The sequence below is a fragment of the Rhea americana genome, unplaced genomic scaffold (genome assembly GCF_003343005.1).
Source record: "Rhea americana isolate MKP2758 unplaced genomic scaffold, rheAme1 scaffold_172, whole genome shotgun sequence".
NCBI lineage: Eukaryota > Metazoa > Chordata > Aves > Rheiformes > Rheidae > Rhea > Rhea americana.
The window spans coordinates 1,207,247-1,231,846 of record NW_028185839.1 but is presented as its reverse complement, the minus strand read 5'-3'; the positions used below and the strand labels follow the sequence as shown (position 1 = coordinate 1,231,846).

Below are 24,600 nucleotides of genomic sequence, written 5' to 3'. Positions count from 1 at the left end.
AGCACTGCAGCAGGCTCGCTCCGCGGGAGGCACGGGCACCGCCGCTACGCAAATAAATAACRAGAGAGCCGAGGAAGCGATGTGAAAACATTTGCAGAGCATTTGGATTGGGAGAAAAAAGTTGAAGGCATTCACAAATATTCCTGCATAGCTGGACAAGCTCTTTTCTCCCTGTTTAGGCAATCACAAGTTACAATATACAAAATAACGTGTATTTTTTCCGAGCACCTCATCATACACACACAAATATGCGTACTTCACATAACAAGTCAGTACACACCGTGTATTAAATTCACTTTCAAGGTAACTCACCTTTTATCGTCCCTACTGACAAGCTTTGCAACGAATGCCAGCTTGGGCCGAAGCCACCCCTTTACCCAGGCAATTATTTTATCAGTTAATACATCTTCCCCTAGTCACACTCTTGCTAAGGAGGATGTTATTAAAGCGATAAATCTCCTTGGCAAAGRCACATAATTGCGTTAGGGATCTGCAACATTTTTTTTAAGCTGTTTCCTCCCCCGCCTGCTGCTGCCCGGGCGGCACCGACCGCAGGCAGCTGCGTGCAGACGGGAGCTCGGGCGTGTGGAAGGCGCCCGTACGCTCATCAGGCACTCGGGTRGGCTTTGCTGTAATTACAGGTAGGCTTTGGTTAAATCACCCCCTCCTCTGCTGAAAAGCGGGGTAGATCTGATTGCTGCTTCTGCGTCTCCCGCGGGGCAAGAGGGCAGCTACGGCCCCTYTGGCGGCCTTGACGTGGACATCTGTGGCTCGAGGAAGCAGGAGCTGCCACGGCTGAACACGGAGCGGTCCACGGGGCCGACCCGAATTTCTCCCCTTGATTGCGAGAGCTGAGTAACGGGCTGCCCTTCGCCGCCTGTTTCTACGCGCGGTGTGCTCGCAGGTTGGCCTCGCTAGCACGAGACTGCTCCTTTCCAAACGCAGCTTGTATTTATCAAACGCAGGCTACGCTAAACGGTGTCTACCACGCAGACTGACACAGGGTGCTAGGTAAAGGCCAAAAGTGTGCGGCTGTTTAAAGGTTTGGATTTTATTACCTTGCTGCAGCCTATAATTCACATTCAGCTTCGGGGGAAATCATGCAAGTGATCTGCACATAAGTTTAAATCAGCTTAACTCCCTAGATCAAGACTGCCTGGAGAAAGGAATCGCAGGTACAAAGCTATCGAAGCCAGTGCAAAAGAAAGGCAATGTGTCCGTAACGGCTTTTAGGTGCTGCCTTTCACAGACAGTGTTATTTATTCTGAATAGCCCATCTCAATCCTCTTCCATAACTCCCCGTTAAAAATAACTCAGAATCCCCAGTTTGCAACACCCCAGAGCTGAAACAGTGCAGCCCGGCACTCCCCTGAGTACGGTGACTCTGCTCCCCATGGGACAGGCGGACAGGCAAGAAATTAAAGCATTTTGCAGGGCTGACCACCAGCCAGAGGCACAGAGAGCCCCTCGGAGTTAGCAGGCACGAGAGTGCTCCAGCTCAGGGAGCCCAAAGTTATTTTTGCCTGATGATACTCCCAAGAGTAAGGCTTTTCAGTAAGTCTACGGATGCAGGCAAGCTGTTAGGTTTAAAATGAACGGGCTTAAAAGCAAAATTCTTAAAGCTGATGTGTAACAGCTGATCGGAGAGCTATTGGAGACTACTAAAGTCTTAGTGTGTTGAAAGGTGTTTTCAGGGTTGCTTTCTTGAACTGTATTTTCAAGCACTTGAGCAATTTGAAAGCTCCCGTAAGGTAAATGTCTACAGACCCTGAGCACCAGCCCTAGCCCAGCAAGGACTGAATGCTTGTAGGTTAATRAGGCGAGTTAATACATGCTCCAGACCACCCTCCAACCAGGATGAGCACCGTGGGCAGAAGACTACAGAGCAAGACGTGCCCCAGCAGAAGCGTGCTAAGCGGGTGCTCTTTCCATTTCWGCTTCTCCATAGCTCACTATTTTCCAGCAAGTGCAACTGAAGTAACAGCAGGAGGAGAAAAYGTGGGCTGAGAGAGCAGCTCAGGGTGACAGGCAGTCCGTGGGGATCACCTCCAGTAGCAGGATCACCCTCTTGAAGGCATCAGYGGACCTAGGTGCTGCATCCACCCTTCATTTGTATCTATCTACCGAGGTGGAGCTGAGGTCCATCATATCTTACCACCGCGCTACRCGGCAAAATACCTGGGCTCATGGGGAGGGGAGGGCTAAAGCAACCAAAGCAGAACTGTCCGTGGGGTGCTCTCCTCCGTCCATGCCCAGCAAAAGGTGTTCCCTGAGATCTGACACTTCTTAGCAGCTTGAAGAAGTGGAGATGCCCCATTTCGGACTGCCCTAAGATGAGGAAACAAAGCTCTGAAACAAGAGCACTGAAGTGCCGCAAAAAGACCTCACRCAGCCACTAGCATGCATCAAGATTATTCCTTCAAAACTGCATCTTTCCTCCCAAAGGACAATTCATCACTTCCAGTGACACCTCAGTGCTTTCCTGTGGCTTTTTATTGTCACCACAAATGAAAACAAGAGCCCCAGATGGGTCTGAGTCCAGTAGCTCTGAAATGAAAATAACGGGTATTTCCCCCCCCCCAATTAACCAGTCTGGCCATTTGCCAGCTTAGCAGTCAGGAGCAGGGTCTGAAATGTGTGTGCTCAGACACGTTTCAGTAATCTCTCAGGCCCACCTGTAGCAAATGTCTTACTTTGCGTTGCAAAACAAGTCATTAAGGAGACTAGCTCCAAAGGAATCCTTCCCATGGTCTTATTAAAATGATTTTCAGCCTGTCCTAGGGAGATTTAATGAGGTTTCTTCTGATTAATTCCACCCTGAACAGTTATTTCTTCCTTGTTTTTCTTAAGCAGTTAAAATATTTATGGAGATAATATAATAATTGCTGCTCAATGAAGTCACTTTGTGACAGAAGATCTTGGAGGGGTGTATCTCAAAATCCTTCTCCTTTTCATCCAACTAGTTCATTAGTTCAAGACTGGAAAGACTTTGGCATTAGAGATACTACACCCTGCTGCAGAATATTTTGCTAGCAAGCCTTGTTTGAGCATGCTAATTAGCAAAAGAATCCATGTTTGCATTAGTGGAACGAATTTAAAAGGCAAAAAGCTTACAGGAGATGCCAAGTCCTACTCCAGTTTATCRTGTTTGTGCCAAAGTGTTTGCTTTGATTAGCAGAGTCAGGCTTACACTAAGCCTTTTTACAATTATTCAGCTGGGGAAGAAAGGATGAATGAAACGGTAAAAGGACTTTGGGCTTTCTTGTCCAAAGAGGCAGCTGCCCCCGAGCACTGTGGAGTAACGCAGTCCTCCTAGGTAACCCCCACGGTGCGGACGGCAGCGAAACGGTGGCAGAAGCACAACGGCGGCTCCAGGAGAGCCAGCGGGCTTTCAGCAAGGACACCGAACAGGCAAATGGCCTTTGAGCACGAGGGTGAAAGCACAAACTGGGCAGCCAGAGAGACAGCAGTGGGCAGAAATACGCATCTCTGCTGCTGATCTAGAGCGTCTGCATTGATCATACACTGATCATAGATTGCTCTACGGCATCTACACCGGCTTATGTCCAAGTTCTCCCTGCCGCGTGCAGCTGGCAGTCCTCAGGCACAGCACAGGGAGCCTGCGAGCTCCTCTCCTTCCCCAGCACCAACAGACCCACCACCAGCTGTACTGGTTCCTCTCCATGCATGAAATATAGTCATCTACACATTTACCAGAAAATAGGTAGAATCTGATTATTTCTAATTATATATACAAAAAAAGGAAACGCAGATATGATCTCAGATCTGAGAAGACTCACACAGATACCATTTATAGAAACCAGCTGGATCAAGGTCAAGCAAGAGCAAAGTGTTGACCCATGGAGGAGCCAGAAAAGGTTCATGATCCATCCATCGCACGTGGCACCCAGATCACCTCCTCGCCGACCGCACGCTCTCACACGCACATCTGCTCCTGCACAGGAATGCGTACAGTGCGGATGCAAGTGCTGTTGCCCGTGCAAATGTGCATCTATGGTGAGGAACAAATGTAAAAGCCTCACTGAAAGCGTGACCTCAAGACTTTTGCAGAGGACGGTCCTCAGGACAGATTCATAAAATATTATAGTCTGATAAACTGGTGCGTGAGTCTGAGACATTGAAAAATGAGAGAAGCAAAGAGTGGGGAAAGGAAAATTTGGTTTAGCTACTAGTACATGGGRAAACATTGCCTAGCACTGGGTTCTCTGGTGAGCGCTCTGCTGCCTCATTACCAGCCCTGGGCCCATGATGGCTGTGCGCTGACACCAGCCATGCAGAGACCTACACCTTTGCTCTCCTCCCTCCCTGCCGCAGACTAATTTCATGGTCTGAGGGCTACTAGATAAAGTTTTCTTCAAAGCGCCCTGCATGAATCAAGCAKTGGCTTAACCAACTGCAACCCAAATCAGAATAAAAGGTAGAGTCAAGACCTCTGTAATGAGAAAATCCCAAGGATGGAACAGTCCACCCGCGTGGAACGATTCGCTGTTACTGCCGAGCTGCCGCGGCAGCAGCGCCCAAAGCGTTTCCCTACCACGGTATGGAGAAAYGACTGGATCCTGCAGCCTTTCCCCTGAAGACCACCCAGACCACTGAACCGCAGACCTGTTGGGGGGAGAAGCTATGTGGCTGCTGCTTCTCATAACAAGACCAAAACCAAAGAGTGCTCATGGTGGGAGATGAAACCACGCCTTTTTTTTTTTTTTTTTTTGCTGTTTTTCCCTTTCTCTGTTCCAAGACAGCCCTTTGGGCAGCCATGCCCGCTCCCGTGTAATGCCCCAGAGCTATGGCCCAAATCTCACCCCGCTCGCCCACATTGCAGGCTAGCACCGGTTTGCACAGGAAGTACCAGGCTATCTCTGCACACTGCAACTGGATTTTGTAAAGCTCAGCTCCCTCTCGCATCAAGGACCCCAAAAGTCCCCYTTACCAAACCCTGCTGCATTTCAGGTTGTCCCACCCCCCGCCTTTAGGCACAATTCCCACCCTCCGGAGAAAGCCCTTGTAGGACCAGAAAGGACGTCCCCACCCKAAAGCCCAGGGAGTCTTTGCACCATCAAGCTGACACTAGCGGGGATTTCGCAGGCCTGACAGAGCTCAGCTTGGCCAAACCAAAGTCCCAGGGCGAGGGGGAGCAGAGCGGGGAACCGCTCACCGCTGTGCCGTGCACAACGGCGCAGCCTCCGGGGCTCGGGCTGCTCAAAGCCCCGGCACGGCTCGGCCAGCTTTCAGCTCCCTGCTGCACCAAACACCCTCCCCAAATCTAACGCCCACGGGCTTTGATTCTCCTCTCAGYCACGTTTGCTAGTCCCTTCTGAGTCTAACCCCCTTAAAGTGCATTTTCTCAACAGCTTAAAATTCTGGCACAGATAAATGAAAACACCCTTGAGACGTGTTACGAATATTACACTCAAAGAGCAGCGACAGGCTGCAGGCATTTCCTTCCCTGAAAAAGCTGGAAAATTAGCATCTGTAGATATTTTTAGAAATAGCTGCTGAAGGCCCAATAAACTTTGTGTTTTGTTCTCTTTCCGAGCTGAGCTCTGACAAAACTCTGTAGCTGCACGTGCTGGGCACCAGTGGGAAGCCAGTTCCCCCGTCTAATGGTGCTTTTGGTTTAATAAATCTCTTTTGGATTAAGTAGACTCACAGGATATTAGTTTCAGTTCAGYCGAGGGGATGGATTTGATTTGAACCTAATCATTACTCTCAAGGTACCTGCTTGTTCATAAAGTCGTAAATCATCCGTGGCCGTTGTACCTAGCGACTATGGGAGCGTTTCAACTTCCATTAAAAACCTGGTTATTTAGAAGTGTTTGCAAACCATACGGGCYAGGCCCAGAATTCAGAGGGCACTGAGGAGGAAAACCTTGCAAAAGGCTGTGTACTGCAATCAGGCCTGGGATTTGGGCTCCGCACGCAGGGGCTCTGAGCACTGGGGCTAGCCAGCCGCGGAGCTGAGTCTTCCTCATCACAAGTTGCACGCTGACGCCTAAAACTGGGCTCCTGCAACCATATTCCTGCCAGCAACAAATGACTCAAAAAGTAGATTTTTCAATGCTGTTGAGCATCTCAAAGCTTCCTTGCTGGCATTTTTAAAGGTCACTGCTAAGCTAGTTAAGACCACAGGGTGTAAAATATAAATGACGAGGCCACCACCCACAGACCCAGAGAGCCRTCCCAGCTACACCTTGGTACCTCCGCTTTGCCTTGCCGATTTACGGAGTGACCAACAGCACTTCCCAGCATGGATTTTTTGAGAGAACAGCCAAATCGGCTGACATTTGCTGAGCCCAGGGACTTTGATGGCTTCTCCGATTTTTAGTCACTTAAACCACAGCTGAAGCACACCCACAGAGCAGTGGCACTGAACTGATGAGGCTGTTCAAATGGAAAACAAAGCCAGTTCTGTTTTACCCAATCTTTTTCTCTGTTAAAAAAAAAAAAGATGCAAAACCCCCACCAAGAGAACCCATTCATGGCCATGGAAAACCTCTGTCAAAGCTCATCCCAGAATGACTGAAAGCTTATCTTCCACCCACTCACCACTTCAAATATCAGGCATGTTGCAAAAATATAACCTCAGAGCAACTCATTTAAATTCTTTGCTCATAATTGCCTGTTTTCTTCCGAGAGATATTTTTTTATAATTAGAACAACACTCAGACCTTCCTTGCACTCCTTCCCCCCAACTCTCAAATCCCTTCAAAAGCAGAGGCCCAAAACTGATTGCCTGGCACATAATCAGCAGAAGAAACCTGAAAGAACAGACACTTAAATATTTGATAAACGAAAGCATTAACATATGAAAGACCCTCAACCTTCCCGAAATGGTTCCAAAAAGAAGTAGATGAGACACTTGTTCCTATTAAAAAAAAAAAAATCAACTACAGTTGGACATTTCTCTAAAAAATTTTCTTCCATAAATGCCTCCTTTGATAAATCCCATCAAATTTTATTGCTCATGACTTATTTCAAATGGCCTGGGTGTGGGAAGGAAGAACAGCGCTGATGTTTCCCAGAGGTGTTGGCCAAYGCGTGCATGCACTGTGCATTGCACACCCTATGGTCACCTACGGAGCAAGAGGCACACACCGTTGTCAAGCGCTGATCTTTTATCTGGCAGGCAAAGAAMAGACTTGGAAAACTGAGGGTGGCCTCCTACTTCTGTAAACCTGGTCTATAATTAACATTTCCATTCGCACCAGGTCCTTGTTAGCTTTATTTATTACCCACGAGACAGTAAATTAATACCTATTTTATTTCAGTTTTCTACGGAAAGTACAAATTGTCTTCCAAACTGCACCTACAGAAAAGAAAAAAAAACGTGGGAGGTACRGGCTGGTCAACGGGTGACCGACCTCCATCTGCTGTTTCTGCGCCCGTTCACCTGTTTGGCTCACGCTCTGCCTTTCCTTTGGGCGGCTCATCGAGACCCCTGAGCGTCCACGTGACCGTCTGCGAGGCCGGGGTCAGGTAGACAGCCCCCCTTCGTGGTACGGCCCGGCCAACCCCGCCAGCAACAGCCTCGRTGCTGAGACGGGGAAGACGCCGTCCCCCGGGAGGTCTCGCGGCTCTCCAGCAAGGCTCCCCCAGAGAAGATGCTCTCTCTGCCCACAGCGAGACGGGGGACATACTGAATTCTGCAGCGACAGACAGTCTGAAGAGCAGGGARTAAACACTTCCATCTCGAAATAACAGGGAAGAGAGACCTTCTTGAGACTTGTCTCCTCGCCCGCCCCGCTGCTGCTCCCCAGCAGTCTGGCAGCCCAGCTCATCCTCAGCACGGCTCTGCGGGGCTGCCAAGGAAATCCTGCTGGGTGCCGCTGCACGGAGAACGGATCTGGAGCTTTCCACCATGCAGACGCACCCCCTGATGCTCTGCCTGGCAAGCGTCCTCTCCAGGCAAGCACTACGCTAAAAGGAGGGCAAAGAGAAGGCAAAGGCAGATCCCTCTTAGGTTGGTCTGGACCCTTCCCACGGCTGTGTCTGGACGGCCATCTGGGAAGAGGTCAGCCCAGGATTTGCTTTCCACAGCATGGTCTTCCTTATCTATCCGGTGTGGGTGCACTGAAGCTTGTTTTCAGCGATGCTCCTGCGTGGAAAGGTGCTGCAGAGAGGCGACGGGGGATGGGAGCACTTCTGAGGTTAGGTCACTTTTGTGTCCCAGGTAGGGTTTTTCCTGTTACTGAACTGAATTTGCAAGACACAAGGAGACATTAATTAATGCTATGAGTTTGTCAACTTTAGAGGCAGGTCTTAATGCAGAGGAGACAAGTGTCTCCACATCAGGTTCCTACCCTGCATGAAAGGCTGACAGAGAGCATTTGATTTGATAACAGGCCCTGAAGAAAAATAGACCTGTGATGTTATTTCTTTAATAACGAATATGAAGAAAAACGGAGAGTCAAAAGCCGAGAGGCTTCCAATAAGCAGAGTGACGATAAATCGCCCGAAGTGTTGCTGGACATCAAGATGCATTGCACTTGCGCGAACTAGTGCAATGCAATCRAAGTCCTTTTGGCCAGTAAATCCATGCGGAAATAAGCTGTCAACAAATCAGTCTTTATCCATTTGACCAACTAAACAAGAGACTTTGCCTCAGAAGGACACAGCCGCCCTTAAGGCAGCCCAGCAATCACCGGAGCTGTTCAGCTCTGTGCAGAGAGGGACGGGACGGTCCAGGGGCTGGGGCCGAAGCTGCTGGGCCCTCCCCAAAATACGGCCGTACGCTGCTAATCTTGCAGCATACGACAGGCTCTCTGCTTTCTACACTCAGCTGAATACCGGTACTTAAAATTGCCTGCCAGGCCTGAAGACCCGTCTGTCTGCGGTTTTGTCTGACGGAAGTCAGACTGCTGGCGGAAAAGGCTGGAGTAACGCAAGTTCGGGTTCCTCTTGAGCTTCTCGCAGGGCATGCCGAGAGGCTGCGGTGTCCCGGCGAAGTGAAGAGGCCACGGTTTGCCAYGTCAGGGAGCGTGCCAGGGACCGGCAAGGGCGCTCGCGCAGTCACCGACGGGCCAAGCGCTGCCAGAGGTGCGGGCACCCTCACAGCGTGATGACAGCTGTTACAAAATGCCCCGTGTCCCCGCCAGGCCGCTGCAGGCCACGTGCTTCAGCTGCACTACAGACGGCCACCCGCCAGCCCCCGAACGCTCAGCGGGACGTGTCTGCAACGCGGCCTGGCTCTCCAGAGAGAAGAAGTCTCAGCCAAGTCCCCGTGGCTCTTAAAAACGTTGCTACTGGTAGGAACTTGAAGGAGCTCAAAYTTTACAGTGAAAAGAGGCAGTATAGTTTGTGCTAAAACCCTTGGTGCTATCACACTTCCCGCAAGATCTCTGGTCGGCAGCGGGAAACAACTCGGGCGTGAACCGCTGCCTTCCCGGTCCTTCACTACCTGTGAAGACGGCATAGAGGTGCAAAGATGGCACAGAGGGGGTGTTTCCCCACGGATGAGACAGCAGTGACGTCTTTCTGCTGTTATAATGTCATAAATCTGAGCAATACCAGCRTGCAAATGTTACAGTAAATGCACTTTGGCTTGCTAAACAAGGCACAAACATTTATTTTTGAAACTGAGGGGCCCAAATAGCGTATTTCCTGCCAGTGCGTTTGCCATGTGTACTGTTCRTTGCCTGCCCTGCCATGATTGTTTCTTCTCCTGTTTTTGCTGAGCAAGCATTTTGCAACATTGAGCAGGAAAAATATTAGCATGGGTGATCTTTAGCAGAGGGCCAAACTTGAAAAAGCAGTTCCCCCCCCACACACACACAAAAAAGAAAAAAGCAAAAAAGCTAGGAAAGCCCAAAGAAACAAGCAACAGATTTAAGGTCAAATTGTCTGGAGAATCTCCTGCTGGGTACGAGAACAGCGTGAAAAGTGTCAGTCAGCAGCCCTTGGCACGCTCCTTGTCCGCACTGGAAGGACCAGCTCCTCCATCCCCTCCCTGCTGAGGATGTGAACAGAGCAAACCTCCCAAAGCTCCTGGAAGTTCATTTTCTTTCTTTACAATTTAACTTTGCATGTCGCATGTTAGTTGGCCATCACTTCAATGCAACTTGGACATCACTCTATTGGGAAATAATTACAATGACAGATTTTGTTTTGCGGTATGAGAAGTTCCACCACGGAATCTAATTACTGCTGATACTTTATGGGCTTCTTCAGCACAAGATAATTGCTGCTTTCTCTATGAACAAGAAATAATCCGTTGTCTTTTAAAGTGTGAAATATAAACAGCAATTAAATACCATAGCTATCCAGCCCCTCCAAAGAACACGAAGCGCTTCTCACCAGAAAGYCAACACAGAGGAAGGACAGGTTTCATTTACAGTCTGCATAGGATACTTTTTTAAATGGCGGGAAGGATGGAGGGAATGAGGAATATTCTCAGATGATGATCAATAGTTTTCTTCATTTGCCTAAAGGATTTTTTTTAGCACAGAGAAGCATGAGCATTTTACAAGCAGAACAGCTCTCGCCCGCACTCGCAGTAGGCCAGGTGCACAAGCCACTTCTCTCACCCCTACTGCATGCACAGCTTTCACGGCTCCCAGCTTGTGATTCAGCTTAGCTTTACAACATTTGAATTTGGAGTTTCTCAGGTGCTTTAAATGCCAAGGAGTCACGTTACCTACGCACATAAACACACCCMTGTGATGAGCTGTGCGTGCTCGCACGCGAGCAGCACGTGACCACCCAGCCACCTTCGCTGCGTGCAGAGGTTTGCTTGCAAGCCTCCAGGCCAGCTCCCCCTGAGCCATCTTGCAACCAGATGGCTTTAAAGGCCATTAGGAAAAAAAAATCATGTCAAATCTGTTAAAAATCACGTCAGTCTCGAGTATCTCTAAAAAAATGTATTCATAACTAAAATGATATTAGATATGACTAAAGAGATAAGGATGCTCCTAACTAAAATGATACTAGATACGAGTAAAGAGATAAGTGGAAGGTCACAACGGGAGAGTTTCCAGGAGGCTTAACCCCAGACAGCCGAACTCTGCGCAGGTACCGTGCCAGGAGCATGGTCCAGCTCCCCAGATTCAGCCTCTCTAGCAAATTCAGAAGCAACCCCCATATTTATCCAGCGCCAGACAACTCCCAGCTCCTGCTCCCCGTGAGTCTTCTGGGATGACTGAGTGTGGTATCTGAATTTTGCAGCTTGAGCCCATCTCTAATTAGCAGCAAGGAGGGAGGAGGGAAAGGAGAAATGAAGAATTAAAGGCTCAATTAGAAGGCAGTTTCCAAGGGAGGACAGAGAGTGTCTCTGTCTCAAAAATGTCCACTGCTTTCTTAGACCTCAGGGCCCATATTAGAGCAGCTGAGACTTGACAGATGAGCTTGTGCCCAGAACGAATCCCTCGTTTCCCCTGAGTTTCTGTATATGTCTGTAAAACCAGGCTATGAACACCCTCATGACAACATATGGCTCATTAGTTGTTGCTACTGCAAGAAAAGCTGTCTACTTTTTCATCGTGGAGTGACAACTTGCAGAATTGCCTTCCTGCCTCCKGGGCGTCTGTAAAGCTTCTCCTCAAGCAGAGTCCCTTCCGGACGCCGTGTCCCCGCCAAAATCACGTTCGAAGAGCAACCGCTGATTCGGGGGCTSGTCCGGGGGGCTCACTGCCCGCAGCCCTCCCTGCGAGTCGCAGCCCTGCGTGTCTTCGCGCAGCCCCGAGCGCTTGGCAGGGTTGGCCCTCAGGAGCCTACGTGTTGACTGAATTCTACGTTTTATTCGCCTAAGGAAAGCAGCAGCGTTTTTTTCTCCAGAGGTGAAAAACTACAGAGAAAAGGCAACATGCTTGGGTAGTGATGGATACAAAAACACACACAGCTCCTACCAAAACCTGCTAGTGCTGCTAGTCTTTTTCCTGATTCAGCATTTCTGAAAATGTATTTGCATTTATGTGTCTCCTAAAACCGCTGACGTCAGCAAGGATTCCTTGGTTACAGCATTGCACGCACTGGAGACGGAGCGACGTAGCTCTGCACGGCAGCAACCCGCTCCGGACGTGCAGGAGGTAGCACTTCTCCCCAAGGAGAGCACCTCAGCTGGTGGCTCCTCCCCAGCCTTACCTCCAGCCCCGGACAGGGGATGCTGCAGAACATCAGCCGCATGCGCAAAGCGCCCGCATCCCCTAGCAGTTCTATTTGAGAGGTGCACAACTTATACATTAATTTATAATATAATTATTACTGTAGCTTACTACCACTTAATATTGCAAAGTGAGAGCAAGGGATGCAAATGCYTTGGGAACCGGCTCTGCCGACTTGAAGGAAGAGTAACACGTAACACCTGAGACTGCACCCTCCTGCAGAGGGGACACACGCACCGCCACGTGAGCCCCAGTGAGCCGCGTAACTCAGCTGAAGGAGAAAGTCCAATGCTTTCCCTCAGCTCACTGAGGAATCAGGTCTATGAGGATACGAAGACGCTGACACTCGCACCGTCTCGCTGCCAGCGTCTTCCTTTATTGCAGCTCAGCTTGCCGCTCCGTACACCGCAGTGAGCACCTTTCCCCGTAGCAGTGAAATAAATGCAGTGACGCTTACCCGGAACAGCAAAATTAGGTACGGATGAAAGTCAAAGGAAATCAGGGAAAGCCAAGGGAACACTTTGATGCCATCTGTTCCTTTAAAATGCAACCCCCATCTGTACCTTTGTACAGTTTCTTTGCCTTACAAAGGAGACAAGGCAGTGGGGTGTGAGCAGCCAGCTTTCAAGGGACCGTGACTCACCAGGGGCTTCCAGAGTAGAGTCGGGACCATCTGTCTGGGGCCTGAGACACCTCTGCAGGCTACCGCATGGCAGCTGGTCCACGGTAACCTTCTCGGTCCTAGCCTTAATCTGTGACACGGCGGAAACAGCCATTTCACCTAGCCCTCTTCCTGCTCTATTCACAATAAAGGTTCATTCCCTGGCACCCCAGGTTGCCCCGAAAGTATCCCTGAAGGTCTCCCGTGCGAGGTCTCATTTCCTGTGCAGAGAGGGGCTCACGAGCRCAACAGTCTTGGATAAGAGTGCTTCTGCAGAGTAGCACAAGAGAATATTAAACAGTAATTGAAGTGAGTGAAATATCTGTTGGCAAGAAGACATGATTAGCTGGAGCAAGGGAAGCGATTTTGTCCTAAATGAGCCAATCCATCGTCTCTGCAGCTCCTTCCTCATACTATTAATTTTATGGCAGGACTCATACCTGTTCTGGACCAGCAATCAATGGGTAACAAGTGAACARACAGATGCAGACTCAATTTGAAAACCTTGTTCGGAGTAAAATCTGCCTTCAGAGTATTCCAACGTAATTAAATTCCCTTCTAACTAAACTACCAAAACCACAAAAATTTACCTCTGGGCCTTTTCACCAGGGGAATTTTCTTGGGAGAGAAAGAGGAAGGAGCTAGGAAACCCATGCAGACAAAACCACTCCTAGGGCCCACGTTTTCATCAGGAATGGGGTTTTGGTCTATTTGACGATCGGTAGTGGCTCCCTAACGAATAGGGGAAGGAGAAGGGAAAAGTTTCTAAGGAGTTCTAGAATTGCACGATCGCTTTCTGAAACCAAGCACTTCAACTGATGGCCAGAGCCATGAGGTGCAAACACAGTGGTTTGCAAAAGCCTGATCCATGCTCCAAAAGTCAGCAGAATTTTGGACTTGAATATTCCATAGGCAAGCAGCTCTAGACATGTAAGCCTCTGTTGCTAAAGCAAGATCTAGGATTACTAAACCACTAGCAGATCATAATGCTTTGGGTACCTTGCTTAGAGATTCTCCAAAAGGAAACGAGCTGGACCGTACGGCTCTCCCCAGTGCCACGAATGACCTGCATAGGGAGCGGAAGAGAGGAATGGGAAAACATGTCGATTGGAAACTGGTGAGTGGACCTCAGCCATATCGTTTTATGAATTCCCATGGTGAGAAGCCTTCTTCTGACCCTCCATTTTGGCAATTCCAGCACTAAAACTGGAAAGTCTCATAAGAAAATACACTTTTTTTTTTTTTTAGAGAAAACACATCATAAAAACTCTCAAGTCTCAAAAATTTAAATGTATTAATGGTTTGCATTCCAGAAAAGCTTCTGACGCTGTCTGGAAATCTGTCACATCTAATCACTCAAGATGTGTTTCTCTACCACCCAGAACAGCTTATTTTCCATGTTTTTTTTTCCTTGCTCAACTTTTTTTTACTTGAACAAAGAGACTATTTTTGAATAATTCATTGACAAGGTTTGTACCAGTTTGTTCACAAATTATGACAGAGAGCCAATGTTTTTCATGAAATACTTATTTGCCACATCCTTTCTGTGAAGAACTCTTGCTACGTTTGCTTGCTTGCCAAAAGTCTGCCACATGGTGAGGAGAAACATTTCACAGCGTTTGATTAAATAGGTGTAATGAGGAGACGCTGGGACAGGACTCGCCTCACCTGCCTTCAGGCGTTCAGAAGCAAGATGTCTAAGATGYCTACGTTTGACTGTAATAGTCCTGCGATCCTTTAGAGTCACCGAAGGAAAACGCCTCCAAGGAGTGATTCATTTCATCCTAAAGCAGGTCACAGCCCGAATGAACGATGCTCTGGATCTTCCTACTTCTCTCCGCTGAACTACAAGAGGATGACAAGGGTGACTAGCTCAGATCTACACAGCTAACCTTAGACATTTCAATCGAGGCAGATGAATCCTACTGCAAATYACTGGTTATCTTCAAGGAAAGGGAAAGATCTTATCATTAAGGTAGATTGGGATCATGAATAAACATCCTGGTTCTGCTATAGATTTCCTATGCAAATTAATCGCTGTTTGCTCTGATTCCTGATTTATAAACAGGGAATAAACCATCCTCATCTTGCAAAATGCCAGGAGGAAAGAGTCGTCTATATCAAACTCGCATTCAAAGCAACGGTAGTAGGACTATGAACAGATAGTTCAAGTGAGTTACTGAGATTTATGTTAGCACATTAATATGTACTTAAGATACATAGTTTGCAAATCTGACTGCCAGAAAATTTCCTAGTAGTAAATACGTATGAGGCATGCACAGAGTTAGCACCTAACCAGAAAAAAGAAAAACTCTTAAACTTTTACTGGGTTTTTCTTGGCCTCTTAAAGTCTTAAAAAAATTCACAAACATTTCAAGATGTTCAAGATAAAGGCTTGAACAAAGATTTATGCCTTCAGTTCAGCATCGCAAAACAATAACAGGACAAATATGTATGTTTGCTTTCCATCATGCTGCTCTCCTCACCAATATTAAAAAGAATAGTTTTTAATAAACCTAGAAAATCAGAATCTTGACTTAGTAACAAGAGATGAGAGAAAAAAAATCTGCTGTTTCCCATTCTAACTCCTAAAACTTATCATTACCACATCTTTAATGTGAAGTAATTTCAGTTTTCCTTTACTTTCAAAGATAAAGGGAAGGAAGATTTCAATTTGGATTGCTCAGAGGAGGACTGCAATTGAGTTAAGAGTGCTTAGAGATGCTCACAAAAAGCAAAACCTCCTTACTTTGCCCAATTTTTTGTATACCAGATTACTGCTCATCAGTGTAAGCGAAGACTACTTTTCTCTCATAGTGGCACAAATGCATGATGCAAATATSGTTGAAGGTGGCAGTAGTAGAAGAATTAATGTATTTCTGAGATAATTAATATGATTGGTAACGTCCAACTACTTCATTAGATGACACGGAAAGAATAAGAAAATGGTTTAAAAGGAACTCTAGCTCTATAAATACTTTTCTCCTCCTGGTAAGATATCAAATAAAGCATTCACTGCTCAGTGGGGATGCTTATCTGGTAGATTAGCTCAGATACTCCAGATATTTGTAATTAAATTTCAGTATGCTTTTGGATCAGTGCCACTTTTTAATACTCCGTTATTAGCAGTTTCATTCAGCTGCATGGTGGCTTGTTTATGAAGAAGTTGGGGGCCCACTGCTTGTATAAAATACATCGTTTTGTGTCTCTTATGATGCTTGCATGTACAAATAGTCCCTATCCCCCTGCCCCAGTATTTCAAACGCGTAACCCTCTATTTTCTAAATACAGCAGCTGCRAACTTTAATGACCATATTTCTGGAACTCAATATGACTTCTAACCCAGAAGCTGTATTTAATGGCAGCTTTAAATACAACGTTACCAAAAGCACTTCCAGTGAAGCTAACAAGAATTTGTGTTCAGAATCCCACCCGAGCGATCTACATCCCTCATCGACTCAGGACACCTGCAGCATTTCACTACTCCAGCAACACAGACCGCAGCCCATGGCACGTGACAACAAACACCCCGAAGCCCCTATGCCACCATCTACTTCACATGCAATTTGCACCTTGATTTCACAAGCTGGCCTAAGATTTTCAWAATTGATCTGCTGTTAACGAAACATCCACTGGCTTCATGGTACTCCAGTGATCCACTTACATACAAAAGCAAGGGCAAGAAGAGACAAGTGTGCTAAATAAGAGGAAGACCTGATTTATTTGCTTTGCCAATACCACGTTTGCATCAGTGCTGTGGTATTGCATGTAACCTTTCGAACCAAGCATGCAGTTTGTGCACTACCTAAGTGGCCCACAGTAACACGATGTGCTTGAGTGGAGCAGAAGGCACAAATCCACCAGTAGACACTTAAACACACCAGCTCGCAGCCACCAAGGAGAATCACACCGCTGAGGTGCTATTGGGCAAGCTGCCGCCTTCCAGAAAATTCACGCGCCTTCGCAGCGAGAGGTATGCTCACGAGATGTTCTCCAAAGCTCACCCTTCTCGCCAAGCTCATCATCTCATACACACCTTCATACAGAAAAGGCTGCTCCTCCCTGTTTGTGGCCATGGAGCACAAGGCTGCGCAAGCAAGGAGGACTCACCCGTTTGGTATAGTCCATCGCCTTCAGGATGGAGAGGTTCAGTGTCTCCAGTGAGGCCAAGACGTCTTCATAGTCTCCCATATGATCGGCAAAATAGTCTGGGGAAACCAAGAGGRACATGACAGGCAGCGTTTATGGAGCTGAATGTTTCAGAGCTATGCAACACAGCAAACTCTATTTTGGTGGAAGGAAAAAGTTCGGAAGGTGATTTCAATTACATTTTTATCCTCCATAACCTGAGCTGAAATCACAGCTTGGCCTCAGGAAGCGAGAAAGGAGGCAACTGCTGTGAAATTGGTGACCATTGTAAAAAAGAGACAGAAGGCACAGCACTTTCCACTGGAAACAGCTTAATAGGCACTTTACTTCCATGCCCCCTTCTGCATTTGACCATATCTGAGCTCTTTCTCTCCTATTGCTGACACTCAAACCATCAGTATATCAACCAGACTCACACCAATTTACATGAGCTGAGATTCCGGTCTTGTCTCTCTCCCTGCATTCCCATCACGTTTGAACCTCAGCACAGAATCACGAATTGCACAGACTTTAGAGAGCAAAATACRCTCCTCAAAAGGCAGAGATCAGAGCTGCGAACGGTGCCCAAAAGCATGTATCCTTCCCACAAAAGGAGTCTGAGGTTTCTCCACCATCCTGTGAGGTGAGAATGACAACACAAGATGAAAGGTAGTGGCTGCAAAATGCTGAGGATCACAACATGACACAAAGAAACCTGACAAACACAAAATGGTTCCTGAAATACATAGATACAGATATAAACATAGACATTCATGGTCTGGAAATGTGTTTCTTCCCTAGTGGATCCCGTACTGAAGAAACTAGGGATCTGTACTGGCATGGCTTAGGGCGATGTGGCCTGGTGTCTCTCCAGCTCTCCTCCTGCCCTTGGTTTTTGCTGTGCCACCCACATGCTTCCTACTAGAGGGGATGATTCATGCCAAGCAATCCCAGCTATTCTACATTGATGCAAAACATTGCTCGCATGCAACTGCTTGCTCTAGGACACATTTTAGCCCTGGCATGGTTTTGTGCAGGAGCTACGGAGTCCTGAAATTAGATGTTTACAAAGAAAATAGTGAGAAGTTAAGTTTGGCATCAACATACGTGCTAAGTTTGCAGTGTAGGCACAAAGCTAAGCTAAGTGACTGACACAAACTATGGTTAAAAGCAGTTCCTTAAAAGCTACTAGTGCTTTTCTTTAATATTAAAAAAGTGAAGATTCGTTTTGAGGTGATGAAGCTACAGAATKCAATGAGAAATAAATTCCAGGAGACAATTAGACACTAATTACGTTCTCTTGCCTTAATTAGAGGTGCCTATATCTATTTAGAGCCTTAGAACATATCCAAGAGGAAGAAGATTTTGGCAGAAACTGGAATGTCACAACGTGATTGACAGCAGCTGCTTGCTGCTCCGCTACAAGCCAAACAGCTTATTCTTCGGGCAGCATGTTCGCTTTTGCTGTTATTATTATTACTTTACGTGGGAAAGAAAACCAAACCACTGAACAGTTTTGAAAAGTAAAGGAAATCTATTTTTCCAAGTCCTAAAATAAAAAGCTAGGGCCCACACATCTCAGGAGAAACGAGCTTCTCCTGGCAGAGCACGGCTCTTGACGAGGACCAACAGYCTTGGAGCACATGGAGAGCGGGCGCTTGGGAGGAGAACAGCACTGACTCCCGCTACTTCTCGTAGCTATGCAGCTCTATGGTTTTAACCTTATTTACCACTGTGAATGTCAGAGATTGGTACTTTCTACTCTAGATGGTTCTGCTTGTGGCTCGTGGTCGAGATCAATGGGATGGATGTCCAGGAGATGGGCAAAAAATGCTGGAAATGTGCCTTTGGAGGAAGCCCCGGCTCCGACACGGTTTCTCATCCTTCCGCAGGGTGAGCCAGGGCCAAGCAGTCTCGCATGTCATCCTCTCCSATTTTAATACACCAATATTATTTCCCAAACAATTAAACAGGATGCCTGCTGCTATGAGCCCACAAACAGCTATCTTTACAATCCAGAAACGCTTCTTTCTAGTAGTGACTGTTGGACAGAAAAGCAGAACTTGGCAGGATGCTACCTGATAATGATTAATTCATATTAAACTTCTCTCCTAAGCCGCAGAGTCCAAGGAATCCATTTTAAGATCCACATTGCTGGCAACGGTAGGTACTCAGCAAGCCGACCACCCCTTGCGTTTCGCAGAATGAGCTGGTGGGTTTATCAACCCACTCTCCTGGTAACTCAGTCTTATCTCGCTTTGGTGGCTTAGGGATTTATGAAAAAAATGATGTTGTTCTTCCACTGTCAGGCTTGCAAATACGTGTTCAAGCGCCTGCTGGAACTGAAACCCCACTTCAACTCCTCTCTGTTACCTGGGGCTCAGGCTTTTCCCCTTTGGGATCTTCTGTTCCAATAACTAACTGTGAACAACACAAACACAAACAGCCRGAGTCTGAAAGCAATCTATATTCTTAAATTAAAGTAGACAAACTTTTGCAGGTAGCTGTAACCGCATCAGCATAAACTGAAGAACGAGCGGCTTAAAGTGCTGCCAAATAAATAAGGAGCTGGCGGCAGCTAAGCCAAGACGGGGACTTCTTCCCGGCGGTTTGTGCCAGCACAGCCACTGAGAGCCGTCTGGCTGCGCGAGGGGTCAGGAAACCCCTCGCTATTCAAAGGAAACTTTCTCGCTATTCAAGAGCAGCGTTGAAGAGCAGAGCCTTCCTTCCGCTTCGTGCCCGCAGCGAGCACCGTGCTGCAGAGAACAGCTGCCAGCGCCTGGATCTCCTGCTGTCCCACCTATTCCCACCTGGACCTTCGAACACTGTCATCAGTGGTGAAGCGATGAAGGTAAATGCTGGGGACCTGCATAAGTTGCTTTAGATGTTCCTCTAYGCCCTCTCAGAGGAGGTGAGGAGAGGCGATGGCCAAGCCTTGGCAAGGCAACGCAGCTCCTCTTCTCCGCCAGGAAAGCTGAGCACCTGGCAAGCGGCTCCTGACACCAGCGCGTCCGTAGAATAACGTTCCCGGGTGGGCAGCAAAGCCCCAGGCACGCGTTGCCGCGAATCCAGACAAAGCCCCCGAGAAACCCCTGCAGGAAATAACCCCTTCCTGCCGCCGCCGCGGGCCAARGCGTCGCCACAGGTTGTCTTTAGTTCCTCTGAGCTGTGCGAGGTGCACCGGAGATGCCGCGTGTTTTAGCCAGCCTGCTGCCAAGCAGGCGGCTTTGCCTGAGGGCGAACACGTTACCGGTCCTACGGAGGCGTACCGGTTTCTCGAGCCGCAGGGCGCAGCTTGCACGCCTGACGTCGCCGGAGGTTAAAGCCTGCGGCGGCGGCGGCGGCCAGGACCCCGCGGATGTGCCCCGAGCCCTTTCCCGGCGCAGCCCGCCCGGCGCCCGCGGAGGAGCCGGCTGCCCCTCRGAGGCTGCAGTTAACTTCGCTTCTTTGCAGCTTCCCCGCACCCTCGCGAAACAGAGGCGACCCCGAGCGCCCGCTCCAGCGCGGGGAGGAGGAGGAGGACGAGGTCTGTACTCACCGCACAGCTCCTTGGTGTCCACGTTGCTGCAGGAGCGGGACAGCGAGGAGCAGGAGGAAGCGGAGGGGGGAAAAAGAGAGAGAGAGAGAAGATTTTAGGATACAGGGCGGGCGCGGGATGCATCCAGGTTTTCCCAGGGCCGAGCCGGGAAGGGGCTCGGCGCCRGCACCTCCACCCGCCGAAGGTCCTGCCACCGGCGGGGGGAACAACGTCTCCGCCGTGGGCACGCCGACAGCGACCGGCCAGGGCCAGCGCGCTACCGGGGGGCTTGCAAATCGGTGCCCCGTCCGGTGGGCGCGGGTTTTCTCCCTCGCGTTTGCAGGATTTGCGCCCGGGAGGCTCAGCGCCCAGCGCAGGCTCAGCACCCTTCCTGCCCAGGGCTCCCCCTGCCCGAAACGGCGCGAGCGCGTCTCGGTACGTCTGCATTACGAAACCATGTCCCCAAGACACCTAAAACTCAAGCGTTCACAGCTTTGCGGCTACAAGCTACTGGGGGAGGGGGGATCTTTTTTTGTGTGTTCCCTATGGCTTTTTCTTTTTTGGCTGCCAAATATTCAGCCCTTTTGTAAAAGCCCCAACAAATTAAAAAGAAAAATCACAAATCAAAATCAAAAGCCAGAACTTTCAGCTCTGGCTCCTTTCTAAAACAAGGTTCTTCCTTTGATCAAAGTAGAAAATCAAGAAAATCTAAGTGRATTTTAGTTTCAGGGCTTTTTTTCTATCTTTTCCCACTGGTGAAGCTGCGACAAGGTGCAGAACAAGCAGGATTGTGCACGCTTCAAGACTTGCTCCTTTCCAGCCATGACCCAATTTGGGGGTAGTCTCCATTTCCCACTTGGGACCTAATTTCTCTGACAGAAATCAGAGCCAAACACGAACATGAAAGCTCAGATTTCAACCTTGACCCTCCTCTAAAAAATAAAATAATAATAAAAAAAACCCCACGTAATCCATAAACTCATTTGGCGACAAAAAGGAATGTTTATTGCTCACCACCCACCACCGCTTAAATACATGTGATAATTTGTGACCAGATAAATGTATTAGCAATAAGGAAATAGTTCTCCCTGCTGGTTTACACCCAACTATTTTCAAAGGAAAAGCAAAGTCCTCAAAGGGTGATGCTCAACCCTCGTACGTGGGAGTTTAAAGAGCAACGACAGTGCTGCAAGACCATCTCCTCAGTGGGCCTAATTAAGTGAATTTTCCCAGAAAATAATTAGTGCCACACAACCAGGAAGAGGAGGAGGCTGCCCAGAGTAATTACCRTGCCTCCTGTGCACGCCAGAGAGAAAGAGATGTCTCCGAATAAAGTTTAAAACGAGAGCAAGCAGTTTGGCGAGCGCCAGAGCTGATGAGGATCCCTGGGAAGTTGTCTCCTTGCCTAGCTGGGTCCTTGCCTGAAGATTTTCCAGTGTCTGGGCATTTATAAGAGTTTGTCCCTGTACAGTTTCTGCTGTTTTTCCATCAGTTCAGAGCCCTAATAAACTTCTTCTTCTTGTCCTTCCCRTATTTGTCAGCAACTAAATGCTCAGCCATGTCTATGGGTGAAATCCATGCCCTTATTCCAGATCAAGGAGTGGAGCTGTGTCTGACGGGGGAAACTGGAGCAGAAACCCCCGTCCCTAGCTCTACACAATCTTTTCCTCTCTTTTCCGATATCACCCTGTCTCTCAAAGGCAAGGACTTTGACTTGCTTTTGTTAATGCATTTCTCCAGGCTTCTCTTCAATTATAAAGAGGAATGGGGAAGTTATCTTAAGGCGGAAAAAATAACGTGGAGGAGAGGAGTGTGAAATTCCCTTCTTCGGTTTCAGCACCATCAAGGGAGTGATGTCCCAGGATCTCCAAAGGGGAAACATAATCAGAAACATAATGGGAACTCGAAAGTTGCAAATACATCAAAGTCTCATCTTCACAGCATATTTCTCACTCAAATAGCTGGCTGCATAGGCTGCTCAAACACCAGTCAACACCTGATCATCTTCAGCGGAAGATAATAACTTCTGTTGCTTGAGCAGATGAAAGCTTTGCATCAGCAGCCGCACTGCTCAGTTACTTCCCCGTCACAGAAAATGGAGGCTTTCTGAAATCACATCCCGCTTTTATTTCCATCTTCAATTTGCAGCTTTGGGTTTGCTATGAGGCTTCAAATGAGCATGGAAACAAATTATCCTCTAGTTTTAGCCACCTGCAGAACTGATTTTCATTTAGGACAGACCACAAAACACCATATGTAGCTGAAAAGCATTATTATATCTGATGATATGCTTTCAAGTCCCAGCAGCAGCAGCGCTGAGTTATCAGTACACCTCAGACGTGGAAAATGTACATCCAGATGCTTCCTAAGAGGTCACAGATGGTCACCCTTGATCATTAGTTTCCAAACTCAAAGAAACACACTTGTAGAAACCCATGGGAGGCAGAAATTCTTCCAGGCAGAGCAACAGAAATACTAAATACTGGATACCAGCCAAGAACTAAATACCTTTAATTCTAAATAGCTGAGGAGCTTTCCAAGCTCATCATCTTACTCTTCCAGAGGACCCTGCCAAATCTTTCCTGATACCTGTTAAAGTATCTCATTTGCCCACGCGCTTACTTTAAACAGCCCCACTCTTACAGCACGAGGTAAAAAAGAACTTCCAAAATCTTTCAAGATGCAGATGTAACCAAAGCTTCTTTCCTGTACCTCTCCAGTCCCTAACCCTGGCCCATCCCAGTAAGCAGCTTTAGCTCACTGCGTGTTGCTTACTACCCAAAAAGCAAATACAAGTTGTACATCCCTGCTGATGCAAATCCTCACACAAAGCTTGCAAGTGCAGCATAATTTAAGTATAAGCCCCCTTTTTCAGATCTGCTCTTCCCTACCCCAGCCCTAACTGTGAACATGGTCAAGGGACCCATAACTACAGTGAGTCATCTTCAGTCACACGACTTGGAGTGCTAGGCCTTAAGGGTTTTCTCTGAAGGCTTTCAAAATGCAGGTGTGCTCAAAGTTCTCCCTTACCTTCTTTCCAGCCCACCCTAATATTAACTCTAGCCAACAGTCACTTGTACTACACCGCATTATCCCAGTAAGCCCTACACTTCTGATGACAGCTTAGTCTTGAAAGCCTTCCATAATCAAAGTAGAAACCTTCTTCAAATCTTCTCTTCCTGAACCCTGTCTTRCTGTCAGTCTTAGTCCAAGCTATGAATACGTCCATGTGACACAGATGCTTGAAGCTGCTATAAATCAGGTTGGGATAYTCAAAATGCCTTTGGTCTCTGCTAAGAACTCAATATAGTAAAAAGAATACAACTATTGCTAAGAGGCATTAGTAGATACCACTTCAYCATCACCTCCATATCTATTTATTGGGCTCCTCACAGGATCACACTGAATTATACAGCGAAAGCAGCAATATTTATGACAAGGCAGAGAGATACCTAGGCACACCAGCTAGCTGCCACCAATCTAGGTATCCAGTTGCTCAACGACAAAATTTTTTGCCGCCTGCTCAACTCTTTTGTCCCAAGGATTCAGAAAATCCACCCTGGAGCTCCTCCTGTTGCATTTTGTGACTCTAAAATGAAAGGCATATGCCAGAACCCTGGGATGTGGCATCGTGTCGACTGAGACTTCAGAAATCTGTTGCACAGTTTTCTGCTGCAGATCACCAAAAAAAAAAAAGCCCAATGTAAGTTGATTTCACAATACATTAAAAATTGTATAGTTATTTCCTTTAGCTTCCTTTTTCTGACATTGATACAGGGATAATGCCCCAAATCCTGGTCTGATTCAAAAGCCAGCTGGAGTTTCACCACTGCTTTGTGCAGAGCAGCTCCAAACACAGACAGGGACTATGAGAGACTGCTCCAGCCATCCCCTCTGCCGAGTTTGTCTACGAAAATTAAAAGATTCTAGAAAAGAAGAGAGACACAGAGAAAACCAAGGTGCTTTKGGAAGACAGTTGCTGCTTTGCCTCCTCACTTCTTTCTGAGTACAGAGCTGCTTTTCCAGTGCGTTATTTTAACAGTTTTGCCAGATCTTGCTCTTACTGAGCAGCACATCGCTACGTGATGCAAAAAATACCACCTGAAGCGACGGCTAGCACCTTCCTGCCAGCTGCCACGTGAATTGCTCCTGGCGGGGAGTCTGCCCGCGCGACCCCC

At 47.7% G+C, this 24,600-nt stretch overlaps 1 protein-coding gene across 1 annotated transcript in view; it reads right to left on the bottom strand.

The window, feature by feature from the left end:
* NECAB2 (N-terminal EF-hand calcium binding protein 2) overlaps positions 1-24,600 on the bottom strand; it is a 69,886-nt gene that overhangs the window by 11,163 nt on the left and 34,123 nt on the right. Inside the window, exons 4-5 of the mRNA XM_085301135.1 lie at positions 20,444-20,469; positions 16,888-16,985 (exon numbers count right to left, since the gene is read on the bottom strand). Coding sequence (XP_085157261.1) covers positions 16,888-16,985; positions 20,444-20,469 — 124 coding nt within the window. The remainder of the gene's footprint in view (positions 1-16,887; positions 16,986-20,443; positions 20,470-24,600) is intronic.